The 19058-nt window shown below is 38.2% G+C and overlaps 1 protein-coding gene across 1 annotated transcript in view; it reads right to left on the reverse strand.

Annotated features, from left to right (window-relative positions):
- Window positions 1–19058, reverse strand: part of nbas (NBAS subunit of NRZ tethering complex) — a 274777-nt gene that overhangs the window by 159082 nt on the left and 96637 nt on the right. Inside the window, exon 31 of the mRNA XM_088938542.1 lies at window positions 18662–18774. Coding sequence (XP_088794668.1) covers window positions 18662–18774 — 113 coding nt within the window. The remainder of the gene's footprint in view (window positions 1–18661; window positions 18775–19058) is intronic.

The raw sequence follows: 19058 nt of genomic DNA on the forward strand, positions 1-19058 counted from the left end.
GTAAAAAAACCAAGGTCCTGACTCTCTGTGGTCATTAAAAATCCCAGGGCGCAAAAGAATAGGTGTGTAACCCTGGCGTTCTGGCCAAATTTCCCATTGGCCCTTACCAATCATGGCCTCCTAATAATCCCCATCTATGAATTGGCTTCATTACTCTGTTCTCCTCCCCACTGATAGCTGATGTGTGGGGAGCTTTCTGGCACACTATGGCTGTTGTCGCATCATCCAGGTGGATGCTGCATATTAGTGGTGGTGGAGAGGAGTCCCCATTACCTGTAAAGCGCTTTGAGCAGAATGTCCAGAAAAGCGCTACATAAGTGTAAGCAATTATTATTGTTATTATATAACAATTGATCACCCAAGGTTTGCAAATTCTGTTCTGTCCTCCTTATCCTGTTTCTCTTCCTCTGACCAAATACAGTTACTTGACAGTGCTCTTTTATCTACTCTTGACACCTTTGCTCCTTTAAAAACTCGAACCATCTCTTTCTCTCGCCCTGCCCCCTGGTACAATGACCATTTGCAATCCATGAAGGCAGCCTCTCGCAAACTTGGGCGTAGGTGGCGTCTTTCCGGCCTAAATGTACACTATCAGGCTTGGAGAGATTACTTATCTGAATATAAGGTTACTATAGAGTCTGCTAGATCCACCTACTTCTCTCACAGCATTGAAAATCACCAAAACAACCCCAGACATCTTTTCTCCACCATCAATAGACTGCTCAAGCCAAACTGCCCTACCACATTACCTGCCTCATCACAACTTTGCAACACATTCTTAGATTTCTTTAGTTCTAAGATTGACAACATCCGGCATCACATTCTCTCCACTACGCATATCATTTCCATACCTCCTCCCTCCTCATCCAACTTCTCTGGTTCCCTTCTCTCCAGCTTCTCTCTTCTTGACTCAGCATCCCTCAACAAACTACAGATGCAGCCATTCAAAATGCGTGCGTTATTTTGCGGCATACCCCGGTGGGCGTGTCGCGGCATCACGCAGTGTCACGCAGTGTGACGTGGTTAATCGCGCGTCATTTGACGCTCTGCCGGAAACTATCCGGCGTCACCTTGTAAAACCGCCAGGGGGAGCTTAACCTCTCATGTACAGCATTTGAGCCTTTAATTTTGAACAGTGTATTACAGCATGTTAATCTTCAGTCATTAAAATGTTGGTATATTTTATGAAAGCAAGATTGCTCAGTTGGACAAAAGTACACAACCTACCTTTATCAGAAATATTTATGCATCAAAGCCTTTACCGAAGATATTACTAATAGTATTAATAATGGATGACTTTGGACAAGCTGTATACTCAAAGTATAATTTCTTTAGCACATTTGTACAAGCACTTGGAATCTGTCCAAACCATACTTTGTCAGGCATTTTGTTTTACTTCAACGGGCATAAAAACTTCCTTGCTTTTAACAGGGCGTTTCATAATTTCTAACTACGAAAATGATTTAAAATGCGACACCTATCATTCAACTAGAGCTTAAAATATCACAAGGAAAAATACACACCGGTATTCCATTTCTCCCTAAACATTGTAAGCTTCGAAGTCTTTAACTAACGTGATACCGGAGTCAACAAGCATACTTTTAGAATTTGATTAAAAGGGAATATAATATGGAATCGCGTATCTCAAGAATTTAATAACGGTATGATTATATCCGTGTACTGCGGCAGGGCTGTGTAGGGCTGTTTCGCCTGCCTGCTCATGCGAGCTGACTGTAGCCGACTGGTCTAGGTGCGTGCCTGCCAACGGGCAGGTTGTGTGCTCGAATCCAGCTGGTGCTGAACCTTCCAGTTTTATTTATTTATTTTTTAATCGCGTAACATATTACCGTATGCAAACTGTACTGTATACAGTATGTATATGTATATTTAATGTCTTAACTGTGCCCGTTTAATTGAATTTTAAAAAATTATTTAACACGAACATTAAGCTGTTTACATCTTCCGCCTGAGAACAGTCACCCGTTGCTACCCAACGCAGAATGGTGATTGGCTGACACCATCTGACACCCCTCTGATTGGAGAAAAAAGACGTGCTAGTTTGCTATACATACTGTAACAGGAAGAGGATTTCTTTCTATTCAAAACGTGTATTTTAAAAGTTTAAGAAGTAAAAACCTTACAGCGTACACAGATTTCTAAACTGATCAGGATCGTTATCTTTGTCTTATGCATAATAATATTCACCGCTCTGTGCAGCAAATTAATAATAAACTTTATTTTATATAGCGTTTTAAACGAATAAGTAATTAGATTGCTCATAAACCTAATCACTTGCTTTTTCTTTTTATTTAGGCTCAGATTTCAACTATAGATCGTATTATTAATAACCATAATAACAACCAACCAACAAAAACAACCATATAAACATAATACCAACCAAAAACATAGATAACAACCACAATACAAAATCAAATATATCAAACCATTTTACTCTCGCAAAGTCCTCCAATTATCATAATCCCGCCCCTTATGCAAAACCAAACCTTCCTCCCATCCCAGTTTATCCTGTTTATCATAAACAAAATCCACCTCAATTTTCAACATAAAGCATTACACAAAATCAATACCTCAACACTCCATACTCAACAACGATAATTCACAAACAGCCAGAACATGTAACTACACATTCCCAAACAGACCTAATTTCCATAGCCCCGCCCCTTATGCAAAACCAACATCCCTCCCCTGTTCTCTCTCTCCCCTGGCGGTTGTAATTGTTTTTATTTTCAAATAAATTTTAGCAAAGTCATGCATTTTAAAAATCTTAAGATTTTTATATTTATGTCTTTATTTAGTGGTTTCATTAGTGACAAAGGCTAAACTTTCTTGGAAAAATGTCTTTTATGTAAACCATGTTTGCTATTTATTCATTCAGGGCTAAAATATGTTCATTGTATTCTAATGAAAGAAGGGTTCCTTTCGCCGTAGTCGGGAGCCTAGCCTTTAACTAGTAAGTACTGTACTTACTGGGTTTTTGAGGGGGGGGGGAGAAAAATCGTTTTCCCAGCCTAACAGTATTGTTTTTAACCTGTAAATTTGCTGGACAGAGAGGTGAACATTATCACACAGAAGACAAAGATAGCGATTTACGTTGCATTGTGTATCGTGCTGCTTTAATACAGTTTTAAATAATTGGAAGTCTAAACAGTATCAGCTTTATTTATGGGTTTTAAATAAAGGTGATTTAAACGCGATTTAAATCAATATAAATGTTTATATTGTAACGCATAGGTGACTATTCATTGTTATTAAAATGACTTAAATTCGATCATGTTGTGATATTTAGAAATATACATTTGTTTGGTGCGAGTGAAGTTTTATTTAATCTCTGAGCCATACTGATTCTTCTGGAAGCCAGTTTCCGCCAGGGAGTAAAAAAAAACACACTATGGTATTCTCTCCAATGCAGTGCAGTTAAAAACATACCTCTGATGCTGCTCCTAAATGAATATCGTTTATGACCATCAGAAGCTTTATGCTCCTTTTCTTTTTTCCAGTGGATTGAACAGGGAGAGGCATTTCATGATGTACTTTTCACTGATGAAACAACAGTGGCTCTGGAACAGTTTTCAACCATGTCGTTTTATAAAAAGGGGAGATATGTACACGTTACTGAAGCTAAACGTTTAGCCTTTGTCACTAATGTAAACACTAAATAAAGACGTATAGAAATCCCTACGTTACAGACTGTATATGGCTGGTATTGGTAGTTTAAAGAAAAAATACACACCAGTATTCCACTTTCTCCCTAAACATTTTAAGCATCAGAGTCTTACATGTGGTTATTTATTGCATAATTTAATTTTGAAAGCCACTGAGACATCAGGTACTACTGTTGTATGGTACAAGTGTGGTACTTTTAGGGGTACCACGGTACAGAACACTAGTTATTTAAATATGATTGATAGATAAATAGGCCCACTTTATTCATCCTGAAGAAGATAGAAGACATCCTGATGTCTTAACACAGATACTACAGTGCTTAAGTACTACTCACGTATATGTTTCTAGGTTTATATTATGCATTTCATACGGTCAAATTACTTTTGAGCAACTAATAAGAAGCGCGAAACGGTATGCGTTTTAGTTTCGTTTCGTGCTGGGACCCGTGGATTGATTAGAGATATCAAGTACATACAAGTCATTTTTTAAATGTTGTAGTTCGTCTTGAAAAAATGTTACGAGTACATCATCTATCAACAATTACACAGGTTCTGTTTCCATATTGCGGATTTTGGTTACGTAATATTATGTTCTAGATTTCACGTTGTGAATATATGATTTGGGCAAACAGCCGCAAAGAAGTACATTATGGGTGGTTGTTTTTTTTTTGCAGTTTTATCTAGAACAAGCGATGCTTAAACCTTTGTCTGATTCTTGTGAAACTATCCACACGACAGTTACAGTACCTAGGAGTTGACTTCAGTGATGTCACTGATGGGATGTTTCTAAAAATCCATCCTCTGTAAAACGTCTTCTCTAGTTGTCCTGCATATGTATTCGCTAATGAAGCTGTGTGTTCTGAGCCTGGATCTCTACATTTGTGTATGAACCAGCTTAGAGGGCTAAAGACAGCTTGTGTTTAAATTGAGTGTAAGGCAATTTATGCTTCTAAAGTCATGGTCAGCATTTTTGTACTGTGCTGTAAACTTGTTCTGTGCCAAGTCACATTATTTTATAGCGTTTTTATAGCGTTATCAAATCCGGTGGCGCGGTGTTAGTTTCCTGACTCCCATGTCACATGGTCTGTGATTGAAACCTGTAATACCGGTTTAATTCGTCACAGCCAGCACTCCGGTTGTAAAGTAGAAGCAGGCGAGATTTCCAGCGAAAAACACCTCCCCCTTCTTCAGGTGTGAGGGTCTTCTGCTCAGAATGAAACGCTAAAATGTAATGTAGGCTCTGAATGGGTTCAATTGTGATTTGGGCTTGATTAAGGTCGCTGCCTTTCATCTAAAACCCTACTTGAATCCTTCTAAACTAAAAATCAGTGTTAGTGAGTTCTAAATAAAGAGGTATCCAGGTAACAGTGAAACGGGCGGACAGTCTGGGGAGATCGCCCGTTTTCCATGTAAATAGTTCCCTGGTTCCGCACCCCTTGGTGTTTCTCTCGCTCTCTCTCGGGTCACCTGATCATTAGCTCGAAAGATTTGAGTGCTTTGTGTATATTCTAATGGTAGTGGGGGCAGGGTGTGTGGGAACAGGTTTGGTTGAAATTGCATTGGAGATCTATGTTCTTCACACCTGAAACATTTTCTCTGAAAGCATTTTCTTCGCTGTTTAACCGATCTTGTTACAGCATGTTACAGTTTACTATTATTAACCATATTAATTTTAAGTGCTTAATGTAAAATCTTGTAAAAATATATTTTCATTGTTCAAATATACATTAAGTCTGACTATCATATAATAAGTTAAATACAAAACTAAAGAAAAAATAGGGTTAAATATAATTCAAAATATTTTGCTAACAATGTTAACTGTTTATGAATAATAAAATGTATTAGCTAAGGAGTAGGATGGCACAGTTGTTAGTATGTTTTTTGTTTTGTTTCTTTTTCATAAATACAACAGTAGTACCTGATGTCTCAGTGGCTTTCAAAATTAAATTATGCATGCAAACCTGTGAACTAGAAAGATAACTAAGATATTCATCCATTTATAATGGTGGCAAAGTGGTTAGCATTGCTATCTTGCAGCACTGGGGTCCTAGGTTCAATTCCTGCCATCCTGTGTGTGTGGGGTTTACATGTTCTCTCTGGGTTACATGGTTTTTCTCCATATGTGTGATATGACTCCCTCTCGCACTCCAAAACATACTGGTAAGTTAATTAGTTTATGGGAAACCTGGCCCTGGTCTGTGTGTGTTTGTGTCTGTCTGTCCTGTGATGGACTGGCACTATGTCCAGGGTGTATTCTGCCTTGTGTCCGTTGCTTACTGGGATAGGCTCCAAATCCTCTGTACTGGATAAAGAGATTAGAAATGGAAGTAAAGGCACTGTGTGGATGGAACTATACACAGTGTTAGAAACCCACTATGAAATGGCAGCATCTCACTGAGAATAAAATATTTTATACTGCTGGCTTAAGGAAACAGCCTTTCCACCTCTCTTGCACATCAGTATCCATACCTAGTTATTTAAACAAATTGCCTCTAATTATAAACATCTTAATATGCTGGCTCTGTGGATCCGCATCAGCTATGTTTGCCCATTCCTTCAATTCATGTGCATCCAACACACAGTTCAATGCCAGCAACTACACATAATCTAAAATACAATCCTTATTTCAGTATCTATGTAAACATATAGTCTGTTAACTTCATCATCTTCATCAAAAGTATGCCTAACCCCATTAGGAAGTGTTCTTGTTATAAGTGTATTCCTCAGCTTTCCCCAAACTATCTTCTTCTTGCCAACATCTCTAGTCTTTTATCCTGCAATAACTCAGCCAACACTTAAATCTCCAAAAGCTGCTTGTGTTAATTTCTTTAAATCACAAATATCATGTGTAAATACTGGCCATGTAATACTCTGCATTGTGGAATAATAGTTTATTTTAAAGGGAACTAGAGAAACTAAGAACTAGAGAAATCAAGAAAGGCTTTTTTTCTAGAATTAATAAATGCACATCCTGTTCACTGGGGAAATTAAATCCACACTGAGCAATCTTCAATATGTTCAGAATATGACAGCAAGAATCCTATCAGGGATGCATTACACCTGTTTTCAAGTCCTTGCACTGGTTACCTATCAGATTTCGAGTCAACTTCAAAATCCTTATCCTCCTTATATACTGTCCTACAACTGGTATTATTGATCTCCGAATTATTGTACTTGACATGACTTCATTCAGCCTTTCCTGAACGTCTATGACAGGCAGAGAGAGTGCTGTTTCTGGTGCGATCTTTTACAGCTGACATTTCACTGTTTTAAACGAACAAGAAATTAGATTGCTCATAAATCACCTATTCTATATAAACACAGCGTAATTGCCCTCCGAAAATCTTCTTTTTCTTGTTCGTTTTAGAGACCTTGATCGAAACTGATTTTAGATGTCAGAAAGGATTTATTTTCTCTGTATTTCCTACATTGCTTTGTCGAGATTTTAACTTTATATCTAACTTTATATCTAGGCTCAGATTTCAACTATAAATCGTACAGTAATTAATAGCAGTAAATACTGATGTTTATACATAAAAAAGTCATGCCTTGGAGTATAGACCCCCAAAGGAATGCCATAGACTCAAACTGCAAAATAAACACATACAGAAAGAAAGTATTTGTATTGTAATTGCAAATCCTGGTACTGTATGAGTGATTGGTATGACTTTCCTCATTACAAATCTCTTATTAGAATTTAAATTTCTCTGTAACTCCAGGTCAGAACAGAGAAAATGTAACTGCCTTAAGGAGTTTACGATTATGAAAAATAGAAGGATAAGCATGATACGTATGTCTTCTGTCATTTTCTAAGTCATGTTACTGAGCACCAAATCTTATTGAGAATATGAATCCATTTAAGGTTTATACCATTAAAGTAACGGTTTATTCCATGCTGAAAATGTTTGTACCAGACTTTTTTGAGGCCTGTTTAATTGTGTCTGAAGTCTGATGTTGTAAATTTTATTGTTAAAAAGATCCATGAAAATGTCACTACTAAAGTTAGCTGGTACTGTTGGTACTGTAAGTGGCAAGTAGAGCTCATATTTTAGATTTTGTGTAGTTGCTAGCGTTGAACTGTGTGTTGGATGCACATGAATGAAGCGACGGACACAAGGCAGAATACACCCTGGACATAGCGCCAGTCCATCACAGGACAGACACAAACACACACACACACCAGGGCCAGTTTAAATCTAACCTCAGAACCTTTCTTTTCAGAAGACTTAGTGTCTGTATCTGCTTCATTTTCTAATTTTGGTAGCACCTCTACCTGCTTGTCTTTCTTATATGCATTTACTTTGTAATCTGTGGTCCTTTTATCTGTTTTTACATCTACTGTATTGCTTTGAGATGCCACCTTTAATGGTGATATATCAAATAAAGTTTTTTATTATTGTTATAGGGAAACATGATCAGATTGTCCCTGGTTCAGAAAAAAAAGATCTAAAGTATACTAGTTTGTCACTCTTCTAATTCCCTTTGCTAAATGACTTTTCATACTAATCTGATCAATCTAACTCCCAGTTTTCTGTGCTTTCTCTATCCTGCTAGATTTGCAATTATTCTGAAAATTTTCATCTTGAAATAACTCATTTCTAAATACCTTTTTCACTGTTAACATCTTGCAGCAACTCTGCGACAAAATATACACTCTGACAGTTCATCCTGCTACCAACATTAAATAAAACAAATCTTAAGATTTCTATATTTATGTCTTTATTTAGTGATTTCATTAGTGACAAAGGCTAAACTTTCTTGGAAAAATGTCTTTTATGTGTTGCGGAAAAAACTGACTTGCTTTAACAAAATATGTTTACAAATCCTTTCACCTGCCATTTTCGTAGTTAGAAATTATGGAACGCTCTATTAAAAGCAAGGGAGTTTTTATGTCCGTTGCAGTTCTTTTGCAACATGAATATAATTATATCGTTATTAATTTCTTGAGATACGCGATTCCATATTATATTCCCTTTTAATCAAATTCTAAAAGTATGCTTGTTGACTCCGGTATCGCGGTAGTTAAAGACTTCGATGCTTAAAATGTTTAGGGAGAAATGGAATACTGGTGTGTATGTTTTCTTTAAAGTACCGATACCAGCCATATACTGTATGTTTAAGTTCCAAAATTAATATCGTTTATGGACTTCACACGCGTTGCAGTATGCTCCTATTCTTTTTATGCTCAGGCACAAAGTAAAAGGGGATGCTTCATATTGCTTGACTAATTTTAAAAACTAAGTTAGAAATGCAGACGCTCCCTCGGTGCGCTGCTCTGGTGCGCCGGCTCTTACACAGTGCCTGTCTGCCGTAAGCGTTACAATATACATACCCAACACTGCTTGTACCCATCTGTCATGCAAATAAAACACCTTGAATTGAATTGAATTGAGGGGAGAGGGGGGGAATACTAAAGCCAATACTGGCTCAATACCCTCGATGGGCTTTGACGTGCTAATGCGTTGGTTTAAGAGTCCGGGTGTGGCAGGCTTCCAATGTCAACTCGACTCGATTGGAAGACAATGAACGTATTTTGTGATATTTAGAAATATAAATTTGTTTGGTGCGAGTGAGGTTTTATTTAATCTCTGACTAAGGGAAACGTTTCATTTTTTTCAAAGAAATGTTTGTTAAAAAATAAAGTCATAGTTCTATGGGATTCAATCACGGACCATGTGACATGGGAGTCACGAAACTACTGTAACACACAGCGCCACCAGATTTAATAACGCAATAAAAACGCTATAAAATAATGTGACTAGGCACAGAAAAAGTTTACAGCACAGTACGATAATAAATGCTGACCATGACTTTAGAAGCATAAATTACCTTACACTCAATTTAAACACAAGCTGTCTTTCTGTATGAACCTCTAAGCTGGTTCATACAGAAAATGTAGAAATGCATTAGCCTGATTATGATTAAAAAACACATAATTAAACACGCGTTTGCGATTTAAATCAGAACACGATTTAAATCAATATAAATGTTTATATTGTAACGCATACTGTCCAGCCTCCATTTCTCTATAAAAATTTACTCTGTTGCACACACACACACAATAGAAGGAGGAACCGCTGTCAGAAGGGAAGATATGTTCAAAATATCGCAAATATCGATCATGTTGCGATATTTTGAAATATAAAAGTCAATTGATTGTCCATAATATCGCTATTCTATTTTTTCGAAGAAATGTTTGTTAAAAGAAAAGTCCGGTACCAGCTGGATTTGAACACACAACCTACCAGTTGCTAGGCACGCACCTAGACCAGTCGGCTACAACACAGCTCGCATGAACAGGCAGGCGAAACAGCCCTACACAGCCCTGTCGCAGCACACGAATACCATTATTAAATTCCTTAGATACGCGATTCCATATTATATTCCCTTTTAATCAAATTCTAAAAGTATGCTTGTTGACTCCGGTATCACGTTAGTTAAAGACTTCAAAGCTTAAAATGTTTAGGGAGAAATGGAATACTGGTGTGTATTTTTTTCTTTAAAGTACCAAGACCAGCTATATACTGTATGTTTATGTTCCAAAATTAATATCGTTTATGGCCTTCACACGCGTTACAGTATGCTCCTATTCTTTTTATGCTCAGCTACTAAGATTTCCCTTCATTGGTAAATTCAATATCTACAACGGGCACAGCAAAGACGTTTTTACTGTAAGTCTTTCTACGACAGACCAACGGACCACGAGTGCCCCTGTCGGTCAACCAATCACTTACTGCGGTGCCATGCGTCATCTTGCGTCATACTGAGCGACGTCACCTGCGGTACGTGTCTGTGACGCACACTTTGAATGGCTGCATCTGTAGTTACACGCATGAAACCCACCACATCTATTTTAGATCCCATTCCCACCACTTTATTCCAGTCCTGTTTCTCTTCTCTCTGTCCCATTGTCCTCAATATTATACATGAATCTATGAGCACTGGCACTGTACCAACGGTCCTCAAAACTGCTGCCATTACCCCCGTGCCAAAAAAGCCTAACATGGCTCTCGACAATCTTAACAATTTTCGCCCCATCTCCAACTTACCCTTTCTTTCTAAAACTCTAGAACGTGCTGTCACACTTCAGTTACATAACCACCTCATGACAAACAACCTTTTCGAACCCCTCCAATCTGGCTTCCGTCAACTTCACAGCATAGAAACTGCCCTGGTCAAAGTCACCAACAATCTTCTAATAGCTTCTGATTCTGGTTCTCTTTCTATACTCATCCTTCCTGATCTCAGTGCTGCTTTTGACACTGTTGACCATAACATCTTACTTTCTCGTCTTGAGACTGTGTTTAGAGTTTCTGACACTGCCCTCAAATGGTTCAAATCTTACCTCACTGATCGCTGTCACTTTGTCTCTCTTAATGGGTACAGGTCTGAAATTGGTCTTGTTAAGTCTGGTGTCCCTCAGGGCTCAATACTGGGCCCCTTGCTCTTCAGCATTTACATGTTCCCACTTGGTCAACCTTTAAGATCACATGGCCTCAGCTTTCATTTTTACACTGATGATACTCAAATATACATCCATACCAAACCTGACACTGATGTGGCTGTCTCTATTCTATCTAATTGTATCTCTGACATAAAAATTTGGATGACTCAAAACTTCCTTCATCTTAACTGCGATAAGACTAAAGTCATGCTTATTGGTACCCCCCATCAATTTCGTAAAGCCAGTCCTGTAACCCTATCTGTAGATGGCTCTGTACTTGAGCTTCAATCAAAATTGAAAAACCTTGGGGTTATATTCGATTCTGGCTAAACATTCGACCCACATGTGCAGCATACTGTCAAAACATCTTTTTTTCACCTTAGAAATATCGCAAGACTACGCCCTATGCTATCATTAACTGTGGCTGAAAAGCTGATCAACACATTTGTATTCTCTCGAATTGACTACTGTAATGCTCTACTCGCTGGGGTATCTAAATCTACTTTGAACAAACTGCAGTAAGTCCAAAATTCAGCAGCCTGAATCCTGACCAGGTCTAGTGCAAGTGTTCACATTACTCCTATCCTGGAGTCCTTGCACTGGCTTCCGGTCAAATTCCGTGTAGACTTTAAAATCTACCCAACCCCATCTACATTGTATGGGTGACAGGACCTTCTCCTGTTATGCCCCCAAGCTCTGGAACTTTTTGCCCAAGGATATCAGAGAGTTACCTTCTCTAAACTCCTTCAAATCCAGACTCAAAACCCTCTTCTTCAGAAAAGCCTTTACTTAACTGGTTCCATTCTTCACCCCTCTGCTCTTCTTAGTACCACCATCCACGGTCTCCTCTATTGTAATTGTTGTATTGTTGTAATTGTATATTATAATTTTGTCTTATCTTGTGTATTCTTCTTATTTATTGTTGTATTCTTCTTATTTATTGTTATTGTCATCCTGTAAAGCGCTTTGAGAAGCCACTTTTAAAGGCGCTATATAAAATAATGTTTATTATTATTATTAATCAAATGGTCCTCAAACTAAAATCACAGCTTCTACCATCTCGCAATGATAATTAGCATAATTTATTTCTAAAAACTCTATAGCCATTTACAGAATTAATCTTTTTACACTTCTCTTTGACTTCCCCCTTAAATTCATTCTGACACCTATTCTCACCTGCTGTGACCTTTCTTATAAGCTCTTTCTTTTGTTCTCCTTTCCTTTATATTCCCACACCCTTTCCCTCAGTCACACTTGAAAAAGGCACAGCAGTCAAAATAGTTTTTATCTTTCTACTTTTCAGTGTGAAATTGACTGCTGCTTTTCCTTTGCAGCTTGCATACTGACATAGCTCCCCACTTGAACTACAATGTGAAAGATAGTGATGATTTAACACAAAACTGTTCGCATGGGTTTTCTTTGAGTGCTCTGGTTTCCTCCTACGATCTAAAGACATACTGGTAGGTTAATTGGCTTCTGTGAAAATCGGCCTTGGTGTGAATTTGTGTCTGTGTGCCCCGCAATAGACTGGTTTTCTGTCCATGGTGTACCTTGCCTTGTGCCCATTGCTTGCCGGGACAGAGGCCAGCTCCCACATGACCGATACAGCAATTAAAAAATGGATAGATGCATGAACTAAAATGCTAACTCAAGCCCACCTTCTGAGAAATCCACAGTAAACATAGCAGGCTTAGATGTGTCATCTGTAGCATAAGGTTCAACCTTTGTTTGGAATCTGTACTTTCATTGACTGTGAAACTTGGAAGTCTTCAATGGTTCACTTTTGATTAAAGGAACATTGACTAACATACGAGTATGTAAATAGCCAGCATCTACAGTATATAACCCTGCATTTTACAACTGGCAACCCACTAAAGCTAAGCAGGTGTGAACCTGGCCAGTACCTGGATGAGAGATCTCCTGGGAAAGCTAAGGCTGCTACTGGAAGAAGTGTTAGTGGGACCAGTAGGGAGCCCTGCAGTCACCCTGCAGTCTGTGTGGATCCTAATGCCCCAGTATACTGAAGGAGATACTATACTGTTAAAAAAAAGACACCATTCTTCCATCCTAACTCTCTGTGGTCATTAAAAATCTCGAAAGTAGTAGGAGTGTTACCCCAGTGTCTTGGCCATTGATTCCCCTGGCCTTTACAAGTCATGACCACCTAATAATAGCCATCGGTGAATTATGACTCGGTTCTCCTCCCCACTGTTACCTGATGTGTGGTAAGTGTACTGGCACACTTTAGCTGCTGTAGCATCATCCAGGTGGGTGCTTATATGGGTGGGCGCACCACATATGGGTGGTCGAGGAAAATAAAAATATCATGTAAATGTAAGGAATTCTTAATCTCATTAGCCTGCTACCTACATAACTCAATAAATTAACCCTTCCAGTGTAAATTTCAAACACTGGGACTTCACAAAATAGTTAAACTTTTAACACAGCACACCCTGATTAAAGTTATTTTCCATATGTAATGCACATATCAACATGAAGGCTTACTTCTCTATTGATGTCAACACACCAACAACTTTACAGCAATCATTTTACATAATTAAATACATTATAATGACAACTGCTAAAATGTTATCTACTGTATGAACTATCACATTATTACGGTCACGCAAAAATCAGGAGTGGTTACTGATAGCACCAAGAACAATCAGGAGAACTCTAAACAACTTGAATCATTTAAAAAAGTATTTTGACAAAGCTGTTTATACTTGCTTGTACACTACAGACTGAATCTTATTAAGCTTAAAATGTTTTTAAAAACAACAAAAAGAAACAGCTCTTACTTTACCTAATACTTTGAGTATACAGACCTGTAGCGGCGAGGCTTAATAATAAGGCAGAATTAAGTGTTTCTGAGCTTCCCAAATGAGGCCCCATTTCTCTGTTCATCTCTGTGGTGCAGCCACAGAGAGACCATTAGTGCAGGGTGATTTAAGGTTTCCTAGGACAGCTCCCAAAGGGGGATGCACTTAGCTAAGTCTGGCTATCATGATCAATGGTCATCCATTGGCGCCTATCTGTCTAGGGAGTGCCAGTTGGACATCTGGACTGCATTACTAAGTGTCAGGACTAAATGACTCATATCTCACCTTGATCAACCAATCAGGGACTGGTAGGGCCGAGTAACCCACGTGGGACTCTGATGCCCATGGAACTTTCAGCCAATCAATGAGCTGAAGTTCCTCCAGGTAAAAACAGGCAACACAGAGATTCAGAGATTCAGATTCGGGAGATTCAGTAAGATTCTGGAGAGGATTCTGTGGACTGTTCTAAAGGGAATTCAAAGGAGAATTCCAGGGCAGGATGGCCCAGGAGCAGAAGGCTCCCAAGGGCAGGACATTCTCGCAGCGCGCCTCCTGACCATCCTGAGACTCAGCCCGGACAACCACGGAACGGCCAGTGTGTCCGAGTGCCAGAACTTTCCTTTGTTCTAAGAGTCTAGAGTGGAGGTTGCCAGAGAGTAACCAGCAGCAGGCCTCGTGAACAGGTCAGAACTGTGGACAACTGAATCACTATTCAGAACTAGCTCTTCATCAGGAACGAACCGGTCCTCTTCCTGACTTGCTGGGACCCACAGTCATCTTTTCTCCTGTGCACAAACTTTGCTAGTTAAAGCCAACACTAACTAGCCGGTCAGTGAGCATCAGCAGCGCACCGTCGCAAGCCGCACAGCACAGCCTGGCACACAGCCAGAGAGCGCGGATTGGACAGCAACAGCCTGCAACTGTTTCTTTGTGCCCGCAGGAGATCTGAATCCCCAGAAATTGGATGAGTATTCAACTTCACTGCATTACAGCTCGAGAATTCAATTGTTATCCCAACCAGTTGATATCAATTTAATTCCTAAGAGTTATGTACTTGTTTTGAGTATCTAATGTAGAAGTTATAACCAAGTTCATTTACGAAACGGTCTAAATGAATGATATACTGAACGTATGTCCTCTTGATATGTGTAACACTTTGTAACTGAATGAATATATATCTTTTGTATTCTGATAACCCTCTCGATAAGGTCTGTTAGGTTTATATGCATATTCTATGTATTAATAAATGCATCCTCGTGTATTAGTACCTGTGTGTGCGCGTTGTTTGAGTTATGTCGCGTGGTTGGATTCTAAAGCCATCAAAAGAATCAACTTTGTGATTTACTGCTACAATTAATAATTGTCTCAGTAAATGCCCAAACCCTACAGAACTGGTGCCTTCAGAGAGCCACTATGATTACGTATTTGGCGTCCCTGAACGGCTATGAAACATTACAGACCATTGTGATACATTTCACTTCACAGTAAAAACATATCTATACTAAAACAGACATCAATCAGCATTTTCTCCAGTAACTAATAAAAAATGACATATCTTAAAGGTAAGGAGCCCTGAGCAGGTTTTCATTTTGCATGTTCCTAGGAGTAAGAAAATATAGCTTGCATGAAACAATGTAGGTTTGCAGCATAATGCCTTTGTATCTTGATTTAGAAAGTCATTGTTCCATTCATGATCACGTATTCTGTTACAAAAAACCTTCTCTAAAGTTCACAATCCATTCCTTATAATAAGGTTTAGGGTGTCAGCATAATGGCTATTGATTACTTAAGTCAGTTGGTTTCAACAAAACTTGTAGGTTTACTTATACTATAAAAGATAGTTTTTGTGAATTGTGAAATATTGTGAAATTAGAAAATGATGCATTCAAATTTTGTTAAACTTTAATTAAAAACCTGAATGCTCAAAATGAAGTGATCTCAAAACTTGAACCTTTGGCAGCAATCACAGCCTTAGGTCACAACCAACTTCACACTGGCGTGGTGCAATTCTTGCCTATTTTTCTTAGTAGATTTGCTCAAGCTCTCTCAAGGTCCTTGAAGATAGTTTATGAACAGTAGTTATAAAGTCTTTCCACCGAGTCCCAATAGGACTCAAGTCCGGAATTTGACTGGGCCACTCATTTACTTTCTTATTCCTATGACACTCCAGTGTAACCTTGACCTTTGGCTTTAGATCTTTGTTCACATGAAAGATGAATTTCAGTTTATGTTCTGAAGTAAGTTTTCCTCTACCTTAGAGTAAGATTTGCTAGTACTTTTCAGATGCTTTGTATTTATATCAACAAGTTTATATTTATCTTGTCTGATCATAAAACCATGACATTGGTCTGGAGAATCAATTAAGCATGTTGTTACAAACTTCTTGTGGATTTTGAAAGATTTTTCAGGGTGACATCACTTCTAGTTTTATCATTGCCAGGCTACTCGGTCTGGACAGGCTAATCTGTGTGCCTTCCACTTCACTGACCTCATCATGCTCTAAGAGATATTAAGGGTCTTTCAAATGTTTTTGTATACCTTTCTCCTGTGCCTTTATTCAATTTTATCCCTAAGTTTTTTGAAAGGTCCTTGGTCTTCATAGTTGAATCTTTGCTTGAAATCTGCTTCCTGACTGCCTTAAAGAGACATGTGTATTTATTCTCAAAATATATTAACTAAAATGATCAGACACAGAAGCCTATCATCTAACTGCATGGCTCATTAAGGTAGTTTTGTAACCCTAAATTTTAGTTAATTTTAGTGCTGACTTTGAAGACATTGCTTCACTAGGGTAAATATGCCAGATGTCAAAAACTGACAGTGTGAATTTAAGAATGTAAAGCATGTGGCATATTGTACTGCATGCAGTGATATGGCTGATTCTTTCAATTCAGGGCTGCAGGAGAACCCAACCCAGCCCTTGAAAGCAACAGGCGCAAGGTGGGGTTATTATTCTTCTATGAATAGCATGTTCACCAACAGAAAATGGAGTACTATTATTTTAAGAAGATTATATATTATTACCGCTTTTCATAAAAAAGTTAAAACACTTCTAACGGGGCCATCTTTATAGAATGAATGTTGGGGCCAAGTGCAAGGAGCTTAAATATTAAATGTTCCACAAATAACTGACACTTGCTTTATGTGATAGATAACATTTACTTACAAATATCCCTGTATGCTCAAGTAAATGTCTACATGAGCGTGTCGATATGTATTTATTAGTGCACAGCTGTAGCCTTCCATGACAATCACAAAAGAATTAAGTAGTACCTGGTGTTTAAAAAACTTGTAAAAAATGTAAGTGGCTAAAATTAAAAGATGGTTAGGTTCAGAATGGTCATTAATAAAGACGCAGAAAAGTCAGAAAATTATGCAGAAATATCAATGTTTGTAAAATTGCAACATACATGCAAGGAACTTCCTAAGCAAGTCAAAACAACTTAAATTGCATTAGCTATTCAATGTCATCTGTCCATGTTTTGCTATTAACAGATTCCTCCTTTATTATGGAATAAAGTTCGGTAAAACATATTTTAAACAGAATACAGCTGTAGTTTTCACTACAGCTGGCATAGAGGCTTAATGTATTGCTGCATCTGTGCTGTAATCTTCAATATTCTTGCCCCATGGGTCCCCTGTTGCCAGTGCTGGCCAAGTTGGACTACTTGGGGCAATAAACAGCAGATGTTACTAGCGTAAAAAAAACAGGTTTAAAGCCTTCCAAAAAATAAGTTTAATCCTTATTTGATCCACTGTCAGCTCCACAGCCGAAACTGTTTTAGTTCTTCTAAATTCTAAATATTTCTGCAAGCATTCACAGTTGATCCTCACTAATACTTCTAAAACAAGAGGCTTGAAGAGCTTCACAATCATTCCTCTGTGACTAATATGTCCCTGCAGCCACTACCCTTTATAAATGTGCACAAGCCAACTGACCATTAATATCTTCAGCTGGACGACAGTGAACAGGATGCAGTTCAACATTACAAGGGCATTGTGAGTCACTGTCAGTAACTTCACTGCTAATTTTTCCCTATAGGGTACTTAGTCATAGAGCACTCAAGTGAGAGAACAGAATCAAGTGAACCTTAAAGGTGAAGCTTCAAACAAGCACGTTCAATATATGAACGATAACAAAAAAAACTTTTCTGGCATTCATATTAAAGCTGTCAAGACCAATTGTTTTATTTTTAAAAAACTCAAGGAAAGGGCAAAGAAGTTAAGAAAGAAGCATTTTATTCCATGTAAGGCTTGCCAGATACTACTTACCTCAAGTGGTTCTCTTTAGAATAAAGAAACAATAGCACCAACAAGCAAACCTCACACTATACTGGAAACGTGGAATAAGTCAAGGAAATCTTTGATAAAGTATTTAGTCTTTAAGAAAAAATCATGAAACAATATATAAAATACAAATTCTGGCTCAATAAGCAGTAAAAGATAATGTTTTGACAAACAGACGACTGACAAAGTTATCATTAATGACACCCTTGGTTCTGCTGGAACCAAGACAGAGATGGAGATGGCACTGGTATACCTAACACAGCTCTGCAGGATTATGGCCTATTGAGCATTGCTCAGTGCTACCAAGCATTGTCACTAGAAGCTCTAGCCACAGTCTGGAGTGATACACATTGTAACCTCTGGGCTATAGGATTCATCAACAAACTGATTAACATAAACCAGGATATTAACTGAGTTTTTAATACCTTGCAAAGGGAGGATCTTCACTTCAAACTCCTCCAGCTGGCTCAGAGCGCTGATCAAATCAAGCTCTTCTTGAATGACAGGTGGGCAATCTGCAATCAGCTGTAAGCAGCACCTTTAAGAACAATGGGAAATATTATTTTGAGCATTATTTTAATCAAAACATGATATAACCGTACCTAGCAGTAAATCATCTTTTAAATCTTTCTCTTTCTTCCAGACATTACTGAACTTCTAGCTATAGCTTGGAGAGTGTTTAATCTTGTTTTTGTTGTCACTTCTTCTACCACTTCCTCAAGTTCTCCCTGTGTTCATGTGGGTTTTCACCATGTACTCCAGTCACTTCCCAACCCTTCGAAAACATGATGACAGAGCTAATGGAGTCTCCAAAATTCTAAA

Source organism: Atractosteus spatula, chromosome 2 (assembly GCF_055471065.1).
Source record: "Atractosteus spatula isolate fAtrSpa1 chromosome 2, fAtrSpa1.hap1, whole genome shotgun sequence".
In the NCBI taxonomy this organism is placed as follows: domain Eukaryota; kingdom Metazoa; phylum Chordata; class Actinopteri; order Semionotiformes; family Lepisosteidae; genus Atractosteus; species Atractosteus spatula.